Genomic DNA, 22,363 nt, shown 5'->3' on the forward strand with positions numbered 1-22,363 from the left:
GGATACAGGGGTGGTTAGCAGTGATTTGTTTCTTTGTCTTGTTTTAGGGTAGAAGAAATCGCAGTGCTCTTGTGTGCTAGGTGTGATGATGTCTTAAGTATGGGTGCTGATGATGCAGGAAAGGGTAGGGCTGTTGCTAGAGAGATGCCCTCAAGTGTGAAAGAAGGTAGGAGCTTTTAGTGATGTGCTAGGGTTCGCTGCAAACACGGCCATTAAACATTATACAGTTACACTTAAAGTATATCCTAAAAGCTAGTGACTATTCAAGATGCATCATTTCCTAATGATACCACATTGTGCATTATCTATACTGAGGTTACATTTGATTAGCCCTGTGTGGATGGTGGAGATATTTGACTGGTCTTGTGTTCTATTCCAAACTCTATCATTAGATTAGCTTTAAACATATTAGTATTCTCACCAGCAGAACTGGCAACTTAGAGAAAAAATGGGATCTGTTCCATTTGCCTTATCAGGAAGAGGTTTGTTAAGCATTTGCCTGTCCACCCTGTACTTGGAAGCCAGATGGGTATACTGTCTGTAAACCAAGTGCAGAGAATTCGCCCACAAGGACAGAGGTGAAATGCATCTATTTCTGAGTGAGGAGGACATCCACATTATGGCCTGGCTGCAGGGCTGGGAAAGGCAGCAATGGAAGCCTGAGATGAGGGAAGGGTACGAGAACAGGTCGATTAGAGACATTGTGTATGTTGATCGATCATTGGCAAGACACCATTCAAAAACCTGTTGAAGTGGCAGAGGGTGTACAGCTTAGATGTAAAAGTGCTGGCCCAGGAAGCAGAAGCCCTGAGCCTGATCCCAGCATCACATAAAAAATATTGAGTATGGTGGTGTATATCTGTAAACCCAGTCTGTAATTTCGCTGGAGATGGTGGCAGAAGAACCAGAAATTCAAGATAATTCACTAATGAATCGAGGTTATATAAAACTTCTCTTTAAAATAAAAAGCTGGAGGAGGGAGAGAAAAATCCAACACACACACACACACACACACACACACACACACACACACACAAGAAATGGAGGAGGGAAGAGAAAAGGCCTGTTTGATGTTGATGGTCTTTGAGTTCTGACAACAGGGTTTGTTTCCAAAGGGTGGCCCAGGCAAATGTGGATGTCAATACATCAGGGAATGCCCATGTTTAACCTAGCACCTCCTAGGTCCGGGGACTTTATTTTCCTATATTATTGAGTGGGTATCAAGTCCCATGCTTTATTCCTTTTACCCAATAGCAGGGATGGGTTGAATTTGCTGCTGAGCCTACGGCGTCTGGCACACAATACGTGCACGAGCAGTAGGAGAATAACTTAGTGAAGAAATGTAACATTTGCTGCTTTCAGCGACAATTGCTCTTTGGAGGAAAGAAAACACAACAATTCTTCTGTATCCTTTTCCTTGCTGACTGCTGCTTAACCTTAACCCAGGAACTTCCTAGAGTTGGATAACTCTGTTTCCTAGACTGTCCTGGGAGAAGGGCAGTTTCCTGCTGCCAGAGGTCCAGCCCTGTGTCTCAGACAGCCATCCAGATCAGTGAAGCGTGTAGTTGCTGGCCTTTGTCTCTCTGGACATCTCTGCGCAGGGCTGTAGCACCACACCCACAGTTTCAGGGTTGTGGCTTACTATTTATTATACCTTATTTCTATTTGGTTCTGTCAACAGAGGATAATTCTGTGACCTCCGGCATTGGTGGCTTGGAATCCTGGCTGCAAATCAGCAAGGTTGCAGGGTGTAACTTGGTGGCTCAGAGACAGGGCGCAGTCTGCAGGCGTGGCCAGGGAGGAGGACGTGGGCGTAGACATGCTTTCCAGCCTCTGGAGTCTGGGGTGTCCCGGATGACAGCTTTATAGGACGTAAATGAAAGGGGATGTGGGTGTGACCTATAGCCTTGTCTCGGAGGAGGACAATAAAGTTTGAGAAGTTTGAAAAGGGGAGAGAAAGTGAACGCCCCTTTGGCCAAGGGGTGTGGCCGGAGCTCGGCGAGGAGCCTGGAGACGGGTGTATGATATGGGGGTCACCGTGGACGTGCACCAGGTGTTCCAGTACCCCTTCGAGCAGGTGGTCGCTTGCTTCCTCCGGAAGGTACCAGTCCCTCTGACCTGGGAAGTGCGTCCGCTGCGGAGAGCCTGAACTGCCCCCGCCTGCGTCGCTTGTTGACGGGACCCAACTCTCAGGGGTCTAGACTCACCCTCCGAGTGTCCCTCCAGCGCGCGCTTGCTGCTCCCGGGATGTGCAGAGTGAGGGTGGAGGCGGTTTTCCTCGAAGCCTGCTCTCAGTGATGGGAGGAGGGCGCCGTGCAGGGCATCACGTCCACACGCCGCCCTCCTCAGGCAGAGGGTGTGGGCTCCGGGTGGCCTCTCAGGGTGGATTGCCTAGTCCTGCTTTCTTCTGGTTCATCTCCCACTCTTTAAACGCTAATGCATGCTCTTGAAGCTGTGATCTCGCTAGATCTCTGCTGTTACTCTACTGTTTCAAGCCTTTCTCCTAAATAAATAGCAGTGGGACTCCCCGCAAAGCCCACCCTCTCTGGACCTTAGTTTACTATTCTGTAGTGTGAGAAAAACAATGCACACTCTCAGGGTTGTCGTGAGGATTTGAGTGAAATAATTAATAAGGAGTGTTTATCACAGGATTGTTGGCTGTAAGGGCTCAGAAATACTGCTGTTTGTACTGTCGCAGTTATGGGATTCCATGGCCCTCGTGATGAAGGCTCTTTCTAGGAACTGTGCCTCCCTCTAGCTAACAGTAAAATGAAAAACATCCTGGAGAACTGGTTGTCTGGGAGGTGGGACCCTGAACTCTAATCTGTTTTTGGTTCAGTTAGGTCTCTGGGTGATCCTGGTCAGAGGTCTTCTCTCCAAGGTCTAGTATCTGGAATATGAGGACCCATAGATCTTTAAAATCTCTTCAGCTTCCACAGTGTTGAACTAGACTTGTAATGATTGCAGCTGCCCTTGGCCAGTGAGTGAGCTGCATCATGAAATCTCTGTGGCCTAGAAGTTAAACTGAGGAGGTGCTGTGACGGGTTAGGGGGACATCCCATTACAGGAGGCGCCCCTGTCACTGTACCTGCCAGGTCCTCAACCAAAGTCTGATGAATGAATGAATGGGTGAATTTGGTGAACACTCTTGACTTAGATCAGGCTTCTAGGCGCATCAAAGGAACAGCTGACACCCCGTGTTTTGTTTAGACTGGCAGCTTGGGGGTGTGGATCCCCAGCCATTTTGTGTTAGTCACCTTTGCTCTGTGGTGAAGTGCCTGGGATAACGAACTTATGAGGGGAAAAAAATCTATATTGGCTCGCTGTTATAAGGGCCTCCTGTTCATAATTCCTCTCTTCTAGTTTGCTTTCTGTTGCGATAGAACATTGGCCAAAGGCAGCTTTGGGAGGAAAGGGTTTCCGCTTACAGTCTATCCACCATGGCATGAAGTCAGGGGCAGGAACACAAGGGAAGAACTGTAGCAGAGACCACGGAGGAGCGCAGCTTCCCTGGCTGGCCGTGCTTAGCCATCTTTCTTCCAGTCTCCTACAACAGTTCACAAAGACCCAAAATCTATTGCATGGTTTTACCCACAGCCAACAAGTCCTTCCCAGCACTGTCCCACTCTTCGGTACCAGGTCCTGTCCTAGCTTGCTCGCTGTGATAAAATATTGACCAAAAAGCAACTTGCGGGAGAGAGGCAAAGGTTTAGTTGATTTTACTTCTCTCAGCTCACAGTTATCATCGTTGAGGGAAGCCAAAGCAGAAACTCAAGGCAGGGACCTGGAGGCAGGAAGTAAAGCACAGGTCACTGTGGAACATTAGGTCATGGGGGGACCTTGCGGGCAAGCTCTCCAGGCCTTGCTCAGTTTGCCCTGGGAGGCACCACCCACACTGGGCTGGGCCCTCCCACAGCAATCATTAATCAAGAACATGGCCTTTCAATATGCTCACAGGCCAGGGTGATGGATGAAAGTCCTCAGTTGAGGTTCTTAACAGCTGATGCTGCTTTGGTCTCAATTTGACAGGAAATAACCAGGTCCGTTGCCCTGCCACTCTGGGCCTGTGGAGAGGCAGTATCTCATGGTGGGAACCTGTGGTAGAGCAAATCTGCTTAGGTCTGAGCCAAGGAGCAAAGTAGGAAGGTGGGATGGACTGCGTTCCCATGATCCAACTCAAGGACATATACCAGTGCCTAAGAGTCTCTTCCCACAATCCTCCACCTATTCAAGAGTCTACCATTATCCAGTAGGGCTGCCCTGGGATGTAACCATTAACACCTAGCCCTTGGGGGGATATTCAAGATGGAATGTGTAGCCCCACTGCCACCTGGGAAAAAGGATTGTCATCTGGAAAAAGGAGACCTCTGCCTTTTCAGAATGGTAGAGTCACTTTGTCTACGCTTCACGGATGGGCCCTCCCCCTCCCCTCCCCTCCTCTCCACTTTCCCCCTCCCCCTCCCCTCCCCCACCCTTTGCAACTCTCCCTGAGCAGACCTCCCTTTGCAAAACCACACACACAGCCTCACACACCCTCTTTGCAATGCACACTCACATATCAATTTCAGGTAAAGGGGATGGGATTTAGAGAGTGAGAACAACATTAATCAATGATGATGAGGTTGGCATCATTCTGATGGATGATACATACTTCATACGAGGAGCATACAGGGTGGTGGGGGACGGGGTGGCTACAGCAGTCCCATATGAAGGCGTTGGTAGGTAGGCTTTCTCAGTAAAGTGACATTACAGGTTTGCTGAAACATGGATAAGAGTTTTCTAGGCAACCTCTCTCCCTCACCCTCTCCCTCCTTCCCCCCCCCCCCTCTGTGTGTGTGTGTGTTTAAAACATTGGCTCTGTGTAATGCAGTATTATCACTTCTCCTCCAAGCAGGCTAAGAAGTCATCATGACTGACTCACTCACATTGTGGGAAAACAGGCTCAGAGAAGTCTACATAACTGTTCCAGCGCCCGCAGCTAGCAGGTCTGAGAGCCAGGACCTCAGCTCATCTGAATCTAAAGCCCATGGTTCACAGGAGGCTGTGCTTCCAGCTCTGCACACAGAGGCCATGCAGGAGATTCTAGGACAGGGCAGCAGCTCAGCGTTCAGCTTTGCTGAGTGTAGTGCCTTTCGGTTCATTTCCTTCTCATGGTTTGCTGGTGGGGGGAGGGGCACTCTGCACCTAATATGAGGCTTAGCTTAGATGTGCCTGCAGGACACAGTATTTGCTAGTCGTTTCTGTGCAACAAATCTCTCTAAAATGTAGTGGCCTTGCCTAGTGACAGGCTTTTCATTCTGGTGATTCTGTGGGTTGACTGAGCTCATGTGGTTGGATTTAGTGTGGTGTGGCTGAGGTCACTCATCCAAGAACATTCAGTATCTGATGCCGTTCTTATAAGACAGTTAGCTTGTGTGTGTGTGTGTGTGTGTGTGTGTGTGTGTGTGATATTGATGTATACTCCACAGCCCCTTATTCTCTGCACTTGACTAGTTGTAAGTTTCTCTATTAGCCACCATCTACTTCATAAAACATTTCCCTGATGATGGATGATGTCAGAGAGCTGTTAGACCGCATTCTAGCATGGAGGGAAAGGGGTTCATGAGCCTTCACTCCTAACTAATCACCTATGAGCAGTGCATGGCTTCTCAGGTAGGTCTACCATACTCTAGTGAACGGCATAACTTAGAGTTGATGGGGTATTATATAACAATAATAACAACAATAATGACGTGAAGTAGAGGTAGATAGGAAGGTGGGCTTGGGTCTGGGAGGAGTTGAGGGAGGGAGTTGGGAGTGAATACAGTCAAAGAACATTGTGTGAAAGTCTCAAAGAATACAGGTATTTATATTTTTAAAAAGGAATTGCTTCCTTAGGCTCTCTTCGGTGCGCTGATGCGCCCACACTGCACAGGAGCGCCTGTGCACTGAGCGCCTTGTTCGGCTGTGTAGATGGCTCCTTTCCCCTCTGTTAGTGGTGATGCTGCCGCCTCCTAGGCTTCTTGTGGGGATCAGAAATGCAACAGATCCACAGGCATGCATTTTTGATAGAGCCTTCCGTAATAAGAGTTATATTTGGGGCAAAATATGCTTTAAATGCTTTTATTCCTTATGATGATACTTTTTGTTTTTTGTTTTTGTTTTTTTTTCAAGCCAGGGTTTCTCTGTGTAGCTCAGGCTGTCCTGGAACTCACTCTGTAGACCAGGCTGGCCTCAAACTCAGAAATCCACCTGCCTCTGCCTCCTAAGTGCTGGGATTAAAGGCGTTCCCCACCACCACCCGGCATGATGATACTTAAAAAAAATTTTTTTTTAAATTATTTTTATACACTCCATATTTTATTCCCCACCCTGCCAACCCCTGTCTACCCTTCGACTGTTCCACTTCCCATACCTCCTCCCCTCCTCCTGTCTCCACGTGGATGTCCCTACCCCCCACCACATCTGACTTCTAAACTCACTGGGGCCTCCAGTCTCTTGAGGGTTGGGTGTGCAACCCTGTACGAGGACCAGCGGTCTCAATTAATCTGGATCCCTAGGATCTCTCAAATACTGGACCACCAGCCAGGCAGCATACACCAGCTGATATGAGGCCCCTAGCACATACAATAGAGGACTGCCAGGTCTGTGTTCATTCAGAGATGACAATACTTTTTAAAAAATGATAATTAAAAAAATTTTGAACAAAGCAATAGGCAGAAGAGACAGTCACATGAGAGACTCTTGGGATGTTTAATCTGATTTTGCACAACCTTGGGCAAGGCTGCTTTAGAACTGAGGACATTGTGTTTTAAATAGAATCTACTGCTCTGTGGCTCTTGGGATGTCCAGATTCGCCTTCCAAGTTCTACTTCAGTACTATTTTTAAAACCCAAGGGATGCCTGCTCTCCTTACACCTGTCTGTTGACTGCTGCTATGCCCAAAACATTAGGCACATGCTTTCAACTGTGAGTGGTACCTAGGAAACGGAGGATACAACCCCATTTGTGGAGTCCAGGATTCCTCGCCATGGGGAAGAGTGCTCGGACTCAGCACAGCTCCTTCAGATGCTATGTTGTGCTTTCCATGACTGCAGCAGTGGCTTCACAGTGTCATTGCGTTCCTGGTTCCCCTCTTTGTTGTTGGTGTTTTTGTTTTGTTTTCCGAGACAGGGTTTCTCTGTGTAGCCCCAGGCTTGGCCTTGACCTCAGAAATTCACTTGCCTCTGCCTTGGGAGTGCTGGGATTAAAGGCGTGCACCACCACCACCCCAGCTGTACAATTCACAATTCTTAACCTTTCCAGCACTCATCAGTTAGTGTATTTTCCTTCCAATTGACTAAAAGTCATCTTGAGAGAGAACACAAAGTTGTGTGGACAAGTGTGGAAGCATAGAAGATACCTTTGTGGAGGCTTGTGTAGGTCTTTTTGATGGATGTGTCTCTCATGTGCTAGGTGCTAAGAGAATTTCTTGTCAAATGCCTGGAATTTAAAGTCATAACTAAGGTTGCATGTGAACTGTGAACTGTGGTGATCAGTGGGTCTTCATGTCAGCTCAAACGAGTGCAGAGAGCTTAAGGTTTCTTTCTCACTGTGGACTTGCTTAGGTTGACTTTGCTCCTTGTGAATGTGGGCATACTCTATGGGGATCTGTATCTATTTCTGTTGCATCCCAAGGACCAGACAAGTTCTAGAACACAGGAAACACTCAACAAACCCATGTACCCAGAACAAAGCTCACCCTTTTGTGGTGTGCTGTAATTTTACACTAAAGTTACAATTTGGGAATCTGAGGCAGGAGGATTGCTTGAGTTCAGAAGTTTGAGGTCAGCCTGGGCAACACAGTGAAACACCTTCTGGCCTTTTCACAAAATGAAGCAAACAAAACCCTAAGAGAGGAAAGCCAACACAGAGTTTTCAGAAACATGTGCTTTCTGGAATACTGTAATAAAAAAAATGAGTAAAATAAATTCCTTCTTTCATCCATGACCTAAGGCTTTATTTATTCCAGTGGCGTGCTGGTGTGGAATAGATTGGTGTTTACCCTTAAGCTCATAAACTGGATTTATGAATGGCTATTTCCATTTAGAGTAGAAAGCTGATTGGATAATTAATAATGCTTCCTTCTGATGCCATCTTCACTCCCTTGCAGCCCTGACACTTACACGTGTAGAACATCTTTTCCCACGGAGCTCCAGAGGTCTTTAGGGAGGATCTATCTGCACTTCCCAATGGGATGGGGGTTTGGTTAGATGTTAGGCCTCAGTGCTGTGCAGAGCTGACAGATGTCTTTATGGACTGTGCCAGGCGCACATTTTATCTTCCACCCTGGGCTCTGAGGTGTGGCATGAGAGAAGCTGGCTGTGAGGAGCATGGTTCTCATGCCAGCGTGTAGTGTGGACAGTTGTGGGGGTGTGGGACAGGTCAGTTCATATTTCTGTGCCTCAGTTTCCTTGTCTGTAGAATTAGAGGAATAGCTATCATCTAGGTTGCTGGGGGATATTTTTTATTTTTATTTTTATTTATTTATTTTTGTTTTTTGGATTTGTTTTTGTTTTTGTTTTTATTCTGAGACAGGGTTTCTCTGTATAGCCCTGACTGTCCTGGAACTCACTCTGTAGACCCGGCTTGCCTCGAACTCAGAAATCTGCCTGCCTCTACCTCCCAGAGTGCTGGGATTACAGGTGTGCGCCACCACCGCCTGGCAACTGGGGGATATTAATTAACACGTGCATTTTCATGTAAACAACTAGCTTAATGCTGGGGCATGGTAAGTGCTTGCTGAATTCTGGAGAGCTTTATGTTTGTTCAGGAATGTGAAACTGAAAAGCCGGGGGAAGCAGTCTGCAGAAATCTTTACTAACTTAGAACAATAAGGGAGAAGGTGAGCATGAATAATGGTGCACATCTGAATGATAAATTATTTTTTAAGTGCAATTTAAATTTTAAAGTGTGCTTAGTAACTCATCCAGTGGAGGCTGTGGCTTAGTGTCTGAATGAAGATTTTTTTATCTATCAAAGTGCTAATAGCTACATAACCATTATATACCTATTAATTGGTAAGTCTGTGCTACCCTCTGACAATAAATAAAACAAGATCTTGTCCCGAAGGTGCTTCCTGTCAGGGGGAGCAGAGAGGAATGTATAGATTATTGTGCCAAGCTTTCTGGGGTATATACAGACATATAATGTGGGGCAAGGAACATTTGTTAAAATTGCATCTTCCTATGTAGCCCAGGTTGGCCTTGAATTCTTGGTATTCCTCCCTCAACCTCTCCAGTATTGCAATTATGGGCATGAGCTACCACACCAGGAAGATCAATGAAGTGTTGATTAACTGAAGACTCATTTGATCTTGGTAATAAGTCAACTTTGATTTTTCTCCTGGCATGAGCTTCCTTATGGAGGGCATGGAAAGGTTGGGCAATGTATGGTGATGTTTCTGTATAACTGAGCACGCAGCAAGACCCTTTGTGTGTGGAAACAGCTGGGCTGCAGATCCCCTTATAGTGTATCCAGCAGATATGTGGATGCGAATGAACCGGGTGAACTGCAGTTCCTCATTCTTTGTGCTTTCTCAGATAACCCTATTCAAGAGCAGGCCACAGTGATTCCTGGGAAGGCGTTGTCTGTGAGGAGGAGGGTTGTGTTTCAAAAGTCAGTTGACCTTTCAACTTTTCAGATAGCTGATATTTTAATAACTTCCTGCTTATAAGAGTGCCTTCTGAAAGATGGACTTTCCCTTAGCAAACAAAAGTAGAGGCTTAGTCTTCATAAAGCTCCACCGTATGTGTGTGTGTGTGTGTGTGTGTGTGTATGTGTGTGTCTATGTGTGTGTGAGAGGGGGGAGGGGGCAGCTTGGGGAGGAGAGTGAGGGAGAGAGGGAGGCAGACAGAGGAGGGGAGACTAGAGAATTTTATTTGGGTGCTTGCAGGAGCATGTGGAGTGCCTATCTACAAGTATTCACATCTCATCCGTAGCCATACCACTGAAGAAACTGTCTGTCCCTACAATGACCAGTAACTGTCTAGAGCTCTTCGGAGGTGGGAGGATTAGCTTCACCCCACAGCGACTGTTGGCTGCCTGTAAGTCTCCAGGGAAGGGGGGCACTCTTAAGTGCTCCACTGTGTTGATAGGCTCGTGTTTTGTAGCTGCTGTGAGTTTAGGAGCGCAGCAGACATGCCATACTTTGCTTGGCTTGTTCTACAGCATTCCACCCCTTTGTGCTCTTGCTGTCTCTAAGCTCCTTATTCACACTGTTCTCCAGCCTCGAAGGGGGTGACACTGATGTCCTAGTTAGAGCTGAGCACTCGGCAGTCACTCATTTCCTCATTTTGACCAGTTATAAGTCTCAGTAACCACCATTTACTGCAAGAAGGATCTCTGCCCAAATGTGACAGCAACATAGTCTATGGGGATAACCACAACTATGTAGAAGGCAATTTAGAAGGTAGAAAAAGGATACCCACTTAGTAAAACAACAGCAGTACTTTCCCCACTGGGACCCATGGCCTATCCAGCCACAGGGTTTTGGCCAGGCTTACAGGACTAAGCACTCATTCTCAACTGTGGAGCAGGCCTCAAATCCAATCCCATCAGAAAGTGGCTGGTTACTCGATAATGGCCTTGCCACTATTGTAGTAGTGGACATATCTTGCCTGAGCATCCTATTCAGTAGGAGAGCTTGCAGGGTCTAAAGCTGAGGAAGATGACTGAGGACAGTGTTCCCACAGCGCCACTGGCACTATGAAGGCCAGCCAGACAGCAGGGAGGGAGCATCTAGCATCATCTCTAGCTTGATTGTTTGTTGTTTTTTGTTTGTTTCGAGACAGGGTTTCTCTGTGTAGCCCTGGCTGTCCTGGAACTCACTCTGTAGACCAGGCTGGCCTCAAACTCAGAAATAAGCCTGCCTCTGCCTCCCAAGTGCTGGAATTAAAGGTGTGTGCCACCACTGCCCGGCCACCTCTAGCTTCATTTCTGAATGTCCTTAAACCAGATCTTCATCAAGATAATCTTACCATCTAGTTTCAGTGGGCAGTCAACAGCAGGGCAATCACCTGTATTATTTTAAAGCCCCTGAGGAACATTACAGGTAGGTAGCCGATCCCTGGAAATGGATTTTTATTTAATAACCTATGACTTCTAGGAATTGCTTTATCCACCTGCTCAAGATACCTCCATTCAAATGGTTTCTGGACTCTTTAGATACGTAAAAAGGAAAATGGGGGTTGCCAGGTGGTGGTGGCGCAAGCCTGTAATCCCAGCACTCTGGGAGGCAGAGGCAGATGGATTTCTGAGTTCGAGGTCAGCCTGGTCTACAGAGTGAGCTCCAGGACAGCCAGGGCTATACAGAGAAACTTTGTCTCCAAGAAAACAAAAAACAAAAAACAAAACAAAACAAAAAAAACCCCAAAACCTAAAAAGGAAAATGGGAAGGGTTGAGTGATAACTTTAGGAGTGGGTATTTTTACCTTTGTTGGTGTTACGGTAGACATATCTTGGGAAAGGAAGGAGTGAGCCTGCTTATTCCATAAAGAAAGTTTTCTTTTTAAGATTTATTTATTTATTTTATGTATATGAGTACACACCAGAAGAGGGCATCAGATCCCATTACACATGGTTGTGAGCCACCATGTGGTTGCTAGGAATTGAACTCAGGACCTCTTAACCACTGAACCATCTCTCCAGTCACTCATAAAGAAAGTAAAATCATAAATAAGATTTAAAAAAATGAAGCCAAATGTACTTTGAGCAATCTCCAGAGTCACTGATAAACTACAGCACATCTGGTGTGTGTACGTCACCACCAAACCAGGTTTGAGAAAGACAAGGCTTCTGGCAGAAACTGGGTCAGCTTCTGCTTCCACTAGTGTCTGGTATGGACTGGGGATGGGCAGGCTTATTTCTGTTTGTGTGAAGGATTTACACATGAGACGTTTAACAAGAAGAGGCCATATCATAATACCCGTTAATATGTTTTCTGTTTGGAAGAGAACTAAATGAGATCGTGTCAGGCAGCCGCTGGGTAACGCCTGCAGAGTGGGCACATGATAGATCTGGATCTGGCTGGATCAATTCTATAGCCACGTGGTGTTTGAATAAGTGTCCAGAACCCGTGAGTGCCTACTTGATGTCTTCCCAGGCTGATGGGAAGAGCTCCTAGCATGAACTCTGAGAAGCTCTCCCTTGGAATATTCTCTGCGTTGTAGCAGGTTTTCAATACATTCTGTGTGTAAGAATTAGAACATGAATATGTAGGTTACCACAAGATGGCATTCTGTTATTCCAAGTAACGCCAGGTAGAGGGAGCCTTGGTTCAATACATTTTTAATTTCTTTAAAGAGTTAAAATATGTGCCATCCATGTCATGGTATTTAGCTGTTTCACACAAACCTCTAATTTTTTTTTTTTTTTTTTTTGTAATTCTTCATGGAAACTTGAGGTTTATGTGTGTTAACTCCAGAAGCAGTCATGAAGAAAAATACCTTAAATTTTGCAAATGATATTTATTAGCATGAATAGTTCATGGTCTCTTGTGTTCAGCTATTAAAAGTTCCACTTTCTATTGCTATTGTCAAGGATTATAAAATGAGTGACCCTTAAGTGTTTTCTACTTCATCTTCCATACTTTTTTGTCTCTTACCCTGTCTTATTTTCTCTTAAGCACATCCGACATTTATTTACTACTTTTGTTTGTTTCTTCAACTAATAAATGAATTTATAAAAAGCTACATGGTTTTCATGTCACTCCTACATCCTCAGTGTCTGAAACAGTATTTGGCATGCTGTCTGTCTGTCTATCATCTCATCTATCTATCTATCTATCTATCTATCTATCTATCTATCATCTATCTTTCTATCTATCTATTATCTATCATCTATCTAATCTGTCTGTATATCTGTCTGCCTGTCAGTCTATATATCTCTCATCTATCTAATCTATCATCTATCTACCTATCATCTATCTATCTATCTATCTATCTATCTATCTATCTATCATCTATCCATCTACTATCTATCTATCTATCTATCTATCTATCTATCTATCTTTCTGTCTAATAAAAAACAAAGAAGGTCTCATTTTTTAAATGAATATAATTTCTCTTAGTAGATAAATATTGAAATTAAGTGAAAGTGTGAAGTAGTATAGTTTAACCTGTGAAAGTTTCACTGACAATTTAGTGATGTAATCAGAACTGAGAACATTTTATTACTGTGCCTGTCTGGCGATACATTCTGTTTTCCTTCATAATTTAGTTTAGTTATCTTCCTACAACTTACAGCGTGACTGTAACATTTACTTGGAATGCATTTATGGATATTTAATGAACAACCTGGGATGCAGTAAAGGAAACAGTTACACTTTATGTTAGTGTGAAAGGTTAATTTACACACCTGTCCACATGGTTTAGGGAGCTGTGTGCAGCTTAGATGTCTCTGGTCCAAGAAGCCTCCTTTGTAGAGGAACCAAATCCCCAATTTATCCTTCTCTTACTAACATGAATCTCTTCATTGTAATTTTCACCCTTTCCTTCTAAGGCCAAACTGCATGAATGCATGCACAAATGCATCTCCTCCTCCTCCTCCTCCTCCTCCTCCTCCTCCTCCTCCTTCTTTTTTAACCAAAATAGTTAGAAGGGTCTCTCTGTGTAGCCTGGAACTCACTCTGTAGACCAGGTGGCTTCAGACTCACAGGATCAAAGGCGTGCATCACCACCACCCTGGCATCTTCATTCTTATTTTTGTTTTTTGAGACCCATACTGATAGAGCTTTGTATGCCACTTCTAAGAATCTAGGAGTCCTGAAGCTCAAGTTCTCTAGGCAAAGACTCCTTTCCCCACCTCAGCCTGAGCAGTGGCTTCTGTCAGTGTGTGATGGTGCCATTGGGTTATAGGATGAGGCTGGGAACCTGGGGAGGAGCAGGAAGAGCCCAGAAGCATCAGGCTCCAGTTAGAATCCACTTTGTCATATGGCTTTGAGAGATTCCTGTCCTCCTTCTCCCTCCCTCCTACTATCCACCCTCCCTTCCAATCCTATCCCTTCTCCATCTCTTCCTTCCTTCCTCCCTCTCTCCCTCCATCTGAGGAATGGAAAGGTTGGGTTAGAGTAACTCCAAGGTAACTTCACCATGGATGTAGGGGAGGCAGACAGTATTTGGGGTCAATTACATTGTTCCAGATGCAGTAATTATTAGCTGTTTTGAGCAAGATATTTAGTTTATCTAAATAATACTTATCTCTATACTTATCTAAATAGCCTTATCTCTCATATATACAATAGAAAACAAACCAACCACATATAACTTTATGGCATGCTTCTGAGAATTAACAGACAATGTAGACCAGGTTAAAAAATGGTAGCAATTGTCAGCCTTGGTGCATCTAACTTGTCTTTCAGGACAATTTAATAAAAGAAGTAATGCATTTACCAAATGTCTCCTACATGCTCGACATCCTATCCTTTTATGATTATTTTCCTGAATTGCTAACACAGTCACCAAGCCATGGCCCAGGGCAGTAGTAAAGGAATTCTCGTTGTGTTGAACTGGTCTGTTTAGTTCTCTGACTCCCAAGCACCAGCTGGGATGAAACAATCCAATCTTCACCCAGTCCCTACTTTTAAAAATAGGAGTTAATAATATTGTGTAATGTCTTTACTGCAGAATAGCTGTAGAGTCAGACAGGGTGATATAATTAAGGCATTTAGCACAGGTAGGACACAGAGCATTCATGGTTTATTATAGTCTGGTAAATTAATAATAATAATAATAATAATAATAATAATAATAAATGATATTCTCAACCTCATTCTCATCTCTGCTCAGGGCTTAGATGGCATCTAAAGAAAGTTTCCCTTGAGTCAGAGGGATGGCTCATTAGTTAAGCAAGTAGCTGCTCCTGAAGGACGCAGGTTCAGTTCCCAGTATTGATGTGGCAGCTCATACTCACCTGTAACCTCAGTTCTGGGAGGTGGGGATCTGTTGCCCTCTGGAGTCCTCTTTGACACCAAACACCCATAGTGCACATACATATATGCAGGACCCATGCAAGACCCATGCACACAAAACTGAACACATTTCCCCTGGATTTCATGAAAGCCTGCTTCACTTGTTTGAGTTTAAGTGCTAAAACCAAGATCTTTGATTTAAAACTGGGTGTCTTAGTCAGGGTTTGTATTTCTGCAAAAAACATCATGACCAAGAAGCAAGTTGGGGAGGAAAGGATTTATTCAGCTTACACTTCCTCATTGCTGTTCAACACCAAAGGAAGTCAGGACTTGAACTCACACAGGGTAGAAATCTAGAGGCAGAAGCTGACGAGGAAGCCATGGAGGAGTGCTGCTTTCTGACTTGCTCAGCTTGGTCTCTTTCTTTCTTTCTTTCTTTCTTTCTCTCTCTCTCTCTCTCTCTCTCTCTCTCCTCTCTTCTCTCTTTCTTTTCTTTCTCTCTCTTTCTTTCTTTCTTTCTTGACAGGGTTTCTCTGTATAGTCCTGTCTGTCCTGGAACTCACTCCGTAGACCAGGCTGGCATAGACCAGGCTGGCCTTGAACTCAGAAATCCACCTGCCTCTGCCTCCCAGAGCACTGGGATTACAGGCGTGCACCACCACCACCTGGCTGTCAGCTGGCAGTCAGCTTGCTTTCTTATAAAACCCAGTACTACCAGCCCAGGGATGGCACCACCCACAAGGAGCCCTCCCACCCTTGATCACTAATTGAGAAAATGCCTTACAGCTGGATCTCATGGAGGCATCTCCTCAAGGGAGTCTCCTTTTTCTCTGTTAACTCCTGCCTGTGTCAAGTTGGCACACAAAACCAGCCAGTACACTGGGTTTTACTTAGCGGTTTCTTGGAAGATATTTACCAGTCCTGTAGATACCTGTCACTTCTGTCAGCTAATTCATGTTGACAAAAGAGAATGCTAACTTTTCTTTATTTGTTCTTGTTCAGTATCCCAACCCCATGGATAAAAATGTCATCTCTGTAAAAACTGTGGAAGAAAAGAAAGGTAAGTTCTCTGACTAGACCCAAAGTATAGTAGTTAAGGCCCTTAAGTATGCTGACTTTGGAAAGGATGTATTTGTGTGTGCATGTGTGTTTGCACCTGTGTCCGTCACCTCTTAAGCAGGGCTCTTGTTACTTTCTAAATCACAGTTGATGGTAAGTCATGACTGTGTACAGGTAACATGGTGAAGTGCTCCATGTGTGCCAATATCTACTTTCGTGGACTCATTCAACCTGTGGAATAATGCTGAGGTAGGAATTATAGCTACTCCTCTTAAATGCAGAAGGAAACTATAACAAGGAGGGACTGTCCTGTCCAGACTCACTTGGCTGCATCCTTAACACACATCAATTTGTGGATGACAAGACATTTGTATATAACACAAGAGATGATGTCGGCTCATGTCTATAATCTCGTCTATTGAATGGCGGAGACAGGAGGATCAGGAATTCGAGACTAGTTTGGAGTATTACAAAGAAAAAGTGTATAGATGCGATGTTGCTATAAAGTTCTTGGATTATGGAGCCGTAACTGGAATTTGGCCAATTATAGCTTATGCTGTCCTTTTTCTTTTTAAAGATTTACTTTTATTTATTATACGAGTACACGGTAGCTGTCTTCAGACACACATCAGAAGAGGACATCGGATGACATTACAGATAGTTGTGAGCCACCATGTGGTTGCTGGGAATTGAACTCACGACCTCTGGAAGAGCAGTCGGGTGCTCTTAGCCACTAAGCCATCTCTCCAGCCCATGCTGTCTGTTTCTGTTGCTGTGTTGTTAGACACTCCCCTCTGTTTGTATGGGTGCTTCATCTGACTAACAGCAAGAGCTGGGTATATGCAAAGGAGACCATGTGTTCTATAAAGCTAAACATGTACCCTATGACCCCTGTCTGACAATGCTGACCGTACTCCACCTCAGGGACCTTTTGCATTCCCTTCCTAAGGACAAGCATTGTCACCATCAATTGGGAACTTGAGAAATGGGTGGTGCCAGGAGTTCTGATGATGCTCACACTTGACATACAAGTCCTCTCTGTGCAGGTACAGAAACAGATCGCCAGAAAGCATTTTCTCACATACTTGCATGCGGTATGGGACACGTTTACTCTCTGGCCTTAGTCAGATTTCAAGTCCTGATTCTGTTGCTTCCCTCACGACCTAATATTTTTTTTTTAAAGGCACAAGGTCTTTATCTGTCGAGTGGGAGAACAATTCTGTTAACTTAGATTGTTATAAGGATCAAAGGAGACAATAAAGTACACATATTCTCAAGTGGCATAGAGTGGTGGTTGTGATTTCAGGTTGTCATCTTTGCCTCCATTTTAGTTTGTTTGTTTGTTTTAAGGACATAGTCTCACTAGGTAACCCTGGCTCACCTGAAGTTTGCTACGTTTAACCCAAAGAGCCGCCTGCCTCTGCCTCCTAGGGGCTGGGATTAAGCCCAGAAGCTACTCTATTTATAGTATATGTGTTGCTCACATTGGCTGAGATGACCAAGGACTGCTAGGGGTGGGACATTTGATTCCTGCCAGCAGGAATCCTGGTGGTCCGGGTGTCTCTGTCAGGGGCCAGGACGGCTGTAGTCAGAGTCTGGGAATCTCTGCACTGTGGCTGAGCCTTAATAATTCATAGAGAAAGGGCAATGCTTCAGTCTGTCTTTTTTTTTTTTCTTCCTGTTTCCTCTTATTTTAACCCATTGTTGTCAATATTATTAATTAACTTTCCTCAAGGATGGAGTACTCTCTCTGGTCACCAGGGTTTTATTCCTCTCGGAGAGAAGGAGGTGACTCGTGTAGTTAATTCGGTATACAGTCAGAAATCTGTGCCTGACACCATGGTCCAGGAGGTGGCGGACTCCATTACCATCCTCCTTGTTGGTGAATGGGCAGCCATTGGCCACGGCCACTGGATGCTTGACATTAATCACCCAGAGTAGTGGCTCGTTCGTGATTCGTTTTTCTGGCTTTAGCATGTGTGTTCTGAGTTGTTTTCCTTTATCCCTTGAGCTTTTGTGATTTGGCTCAAAACACTAATCAGACACAGCGCTTTAAGAAAAGATGGATTTTACCTTGTATTATGTTGATGCGTGTATATGCCTTTGTGGGTATATGAACCTGGATGTAGGTATCTGAGGAGATCAGATGGGATCCCTTGGGGGTGGAGCTATAGGAAGTTGTGAGCTGCCGAGGTAGGTGCTGGGAACTGAGCTTTGTTAACTTTTCCTAAGAGCTAACTCCTAACCACAGAGTCGTCTCTCCACCCCTCGGAAAACCGAGTTTTATATTAAGCCTTATCTCTAAGAATTCTACATATTGACAATTTAAATTGAATCAAGAAGTTCTATGGACTCTTGGATAAGAATACTTTTTTTTCCCTAATTATTATTTTTTTTTGGCTATGAAATTTTCTTTTTCTAGATGAATCAACAGGACTCATCTATAGAAAGAGGATTGCTATCTGTCAGAATGTGGTTCCAGAAATTTTAAGAAAGGTAAATTCATTTCGGAGTTTAATCACAGTGGAGATAAAATTGAAGAGTTTTAACAGTCATAGAAAATACAGCATTTTCTGATATAAATTGGTGTTGGGATTTCTTGCTTCCCCAAATCTCACAGTTTTGTAGGGAAATATTTCTCTCATGCCCACCCCAGTTTTAGCAGATGACACATGATATGCTGTGTGTTGATCTCTGTCCTTTGTGGATGTGGGGAGATTTGATGATTATTTTGTGGGTACTTTTGGCATTTTGAATAAAGTGTTGTCTTTTCTAGTCTACCCATGGTTACTAATGGCCCTTAGGAAAGGACAATTACAAGTGAGCGGATTGTAAATGTCAGGCTCCTGTTTGGTTAGGGAGGCCACACTCCTGTTTGTAATGCATGGGTCAGAAATGATAGCTGTTTCTGAAAGCACAATATTCCTAGTGCCCCGTGCAAGCCTCCTGGTGTGTATTTCTGTACAATAAGGTTGCTGATGCTGGAATCTTCATTATAGAAAATTGTTTTCTCTCTTTGATACCCTTAAGCACTCAGCTGATTCTGTGTTGGATGGAGGTGAGTGGAAACCGTCATTTGCATGGCTTGAACCATACAAAGATTTTCTTCTTGAGAGAGGGTCTCACACTATAATCCAGGCAGGCCTGGAACTCACTGTGTAGCCCAGGCTGTCCTCTGTCTGAGAATAATCCTCTTGACTTGGCCATCTAAGGACTGAGATTACAGATTTGTACCACTATGCCTAAGTGTAGAAACATTATTAAAAACAGTTTTTATTTATTCTGAAATTTTCACACATATATATGATGTCTTGATCTTATCTACCCCATTCCCTTTTTAACTCCCTTCAGACTCCCCAACATATCTCCCTTTGACCCTCATGTTCCTAAATTCTGTTCTAGTGCTATTATTTTTAAATCATTGGGTCTATATGTTGCCCATATCTGGGTTTGTGGTTAGCTCCGGGGAGATGGGTACCCCTCCAAAGAAAAGCGACTCTCCCTCCCTTAGCAGACATCAGCTGTCAATAACTCTGCAGCTAAGCCCTTGCCTGTCTATGCTATCAAGATGGGAAGTTTTAACTTCTTGTGTGTGTCTTATGTAGGAACAAACAGCTGTTGTGAGTTCATGGGTGTAACAGTGATGATATATCCATAAGATAGCCTCCCTCAGCACCCTCCCCAGCCAGTCTTTCTCTGGCCCCTTGTTCCCTGACCACTGGGGTGGTGGGTATGGTTGTCCTATCTATAGCCAAGCACTTCTTCTGGTGCTTTGAATAGTTACGAGGCTCTTCAGTCACAATGTATGATTTCTGGTAGGGGTCTTTTAAAACATAAGAGGATATGTCTGGACAGGCACCTTAGAAGATTCCCCGGGAGAGATTCCCTGTGTGATACAGAGCAAAGCTGGGCACCCGAGTATTAGCTTGCAAATTAAATTGCTGTGCTTACACTAGGAAAAATGGCAGCTTCCATCCGTTCCCCATTGTGGGTTAAAGCACTGTTACTCTCAATGGAAAGAAAGCTGGAACTACAAAGAAAACGAACCTCTTTCGACTTGCAGATGGGAAACTGTGTTGCACTTGCACAGCAAATTATCACTGGCTTTTCCAGAGTTCATAGCTGCCTTTGCCCTATATACGCACTTTGAATCTATTATTTAGAAAGGCATTCAAGTTCGTCTTGTATCTCAATTCTTAAATAATTTAAGGCTCTGACTTGTACAATTCTGCCTTTGTAGCTTTCCTTGTCCTTTCTACCTGGGAAAGCATCGATATCTAGGAAATGAACAGAGATTACAAGGAGGAGAATATTTCGCTTGATACTGCCCTGCATGGGAATGTGTAGGGGGCTCTGATGAGAACCTATCAACTCAAGGAGGCCTGCCCAGAGGAGACATGGAGCAGCTGATAATTTGTTTAGTAGCCTCTATCAATCCTGGGCCGTTAGCAAGTCGTTCTTAGCATGTAGTGAGTCTACACTGTGTCGGGATATCAAAGACTGAGGAGTATTGCTGAAGTGTCATCTATATATCAGGATCACTTGTCCCCTCTGTTATCCAAGAGTGAGATAGGCTCTAGGCAGAGTCTTCAGGTAGCTTGCTCTTCCTAAACTGAGAATGCTGTCCTGTCTCTGTTGGGCAGGTGAGTATTTTAAAGGTACCCGATATCCAGCTAGAAGAAGAGTCGTGGCTCAGTCCGCAGAAAAGGAACATGGCCATCCGAAGTCACTGCCTCACGTGGACACAGTATGCATCCATGAGGGAAGAGTCTGTCTTCCGGGAAAGTGTGGAAAATCCAAACTGGTAAGATCACGTGTGTGTGTGTGTGTGTGTGTGTGTGTGTGTTGGGGGAGAGGATCAACACACAAGAACAGAATTTCATACTTATGGTCTCGGTCTATTACATGCATATTTCACTTTATTTTTAATCACATAAGTAGATAAATATATTTTCTTTTGGAGAAAGTATGACAGAACTCAACTCTTGTCCAAGTACCCTCTAAATTCTGATATTTTCTTTCTCTCTCCAAAGGCAATGAATGCCACCAGTTGGTTGAATATTCATTTGGACCTTTAAAAGCAGTCTAGGTATTCAACGGAGTTTAAATAAGGAAACCATTTTGCTTGATGCTATTCCAAGCATGTTTACGGAGGGGCTTGTCCACGGACTCACCCACCTTCCTTAGTTTGTATATCTTTTTTACATATATGCTTTTACATCACCTAAGTTTTTGTGCACTTATCTTTTATGTTTGCTTGACTGCTACTGAGTTTTACCTATTTGATATACATAGAGCTAGCTTCTTCCTCTGCATGTGATTCAACTTTACTACATTTTATTTAGTCCCTGCCTCTGTGGCAGACACTGTGATGATATCTAGTTTCTCTTTCTTGTAAAGGTGAGAATAATTAATACCCATGAGGTATATGTCTTCTCTACATGACTCTTATGTGATATGTGAGTGGATTCTCTCCGTGGAATTTTTAAGTGTTGTATTTGTTGCAAAGTTTATCTATAGGCAACCAAGTTTACCTTTCCTAGCAGTCAGCCCTTTTTGTTTTGACAAATATGTAAACTCCTGTCACTATGGCCCCAGTTCCTGGCTAACCCTGTAGGTCTAGTAATTTCCTCTGAAATGTGTAATCTTAAAGAAGTGAGTTCTGTGGTGTATGCCTTATATGTTAGTTTTAAAGTACTGCCGGCTGGTTTTCAGGACACACCCAATTTGAGTTCTAGGGAATCTTGGTTTGAGCTGCTATAATTAGATACTACAGTCTCTGTGCATCAAGCAACACCTCTGATGTCATAGTTCTGCAGGCTGGGAAGTCCAGTCTGTGGATGCTGGCAGATCCTGTGTCTGTGAGGCCTGCCTCTAGCTTTGCAGACGTCTGTCTTCTGTTAATCCTGATGTTAGGGAGCAGATGCATTGCTCTTCTCCATGGAACAGATTCCATAGCTGGGTTCATGGAATCAGGTAAACAAGTTATTTCCCAAAGAACTAATGTCCTAACTCCTTCTGCCTCTTGGGGGGCAGCTGGGTGGAGGCAGCTCTTCTCCCATGCATGAGCTCTTTGGTTCTATCCCCAGCGCGCGCGCGCGCACACACACACACACACAAGGACACACACACATGGACACAGATACACACACACACACACACACACACACACACGGACACAGATACACACACACACACACACAAGGACACACACACATGGACACAGATACACACACACACACATACACACACACACACACACACACACACACGGCAATGCAAAGCAATACAATAAAAATGTCAACTCATAAATTTGGGGGTACATAGACATATGGTCTATATAACACAGATTCTGCCACATTGTTTTCCAATTTTAAT

The 22,363-nt window shown here is 44.3% G+C and overlaps 1 protein-coding gene across 5 annotated transcripts in view; it reads left to right on the forward strand.

Moving 5' to 3' along the window:
• The window catches only part of Prelid2 (PRELI domain containing 2), a 99,198-nt gene that overhangs the window by 20,303 nt on the left and 56,532 nt on the right, over nucleotides 1–22,363 (forward strand). For 3 of the 5 annotated variants that reach the window (XM_052155862.1, XM_052155858.1, XM_052155860.1), the window contains 3 exons: nucleotides 15,929–15,986; nucleotides 18,408–18,481; nucleotides 20,629–20,789. In XM_052155862.1, the coding sequence (XP_052011822.1) occupies nucleotides 15,929–15,986; nucleotides 18,408–18,481; nucleotides 20,629–20,789 (293 nt within the window). Of the gene's footprint in view, nucleotides 1–1,948; nucleotides 2,102–9,983; nucleotides 10,065–15,928; nucleotides 15,987–18,407; nucleotides 18,482–20,628; nucleotides 20,790–22,363 lie in introns of those variants that run through there. The other 2 variants (XM_052155859.1, XM_052155861.1) reach the window with 2 other exon arrangements.

This window comes from Apodemus sylvaticus, chromosome 13 (assembly GCF_947179515.1).
Source record: "Apodemus sylvaticus chromosome 13, mApoSyl1.1, whole genome shotgun sequence".
NCBI classification, from domain to species: Eukaryota; Metazoa; Chordata; class Mammalia; order Rodentia; family Muridae; genus Apodemus; species Apodemus sylvaticus.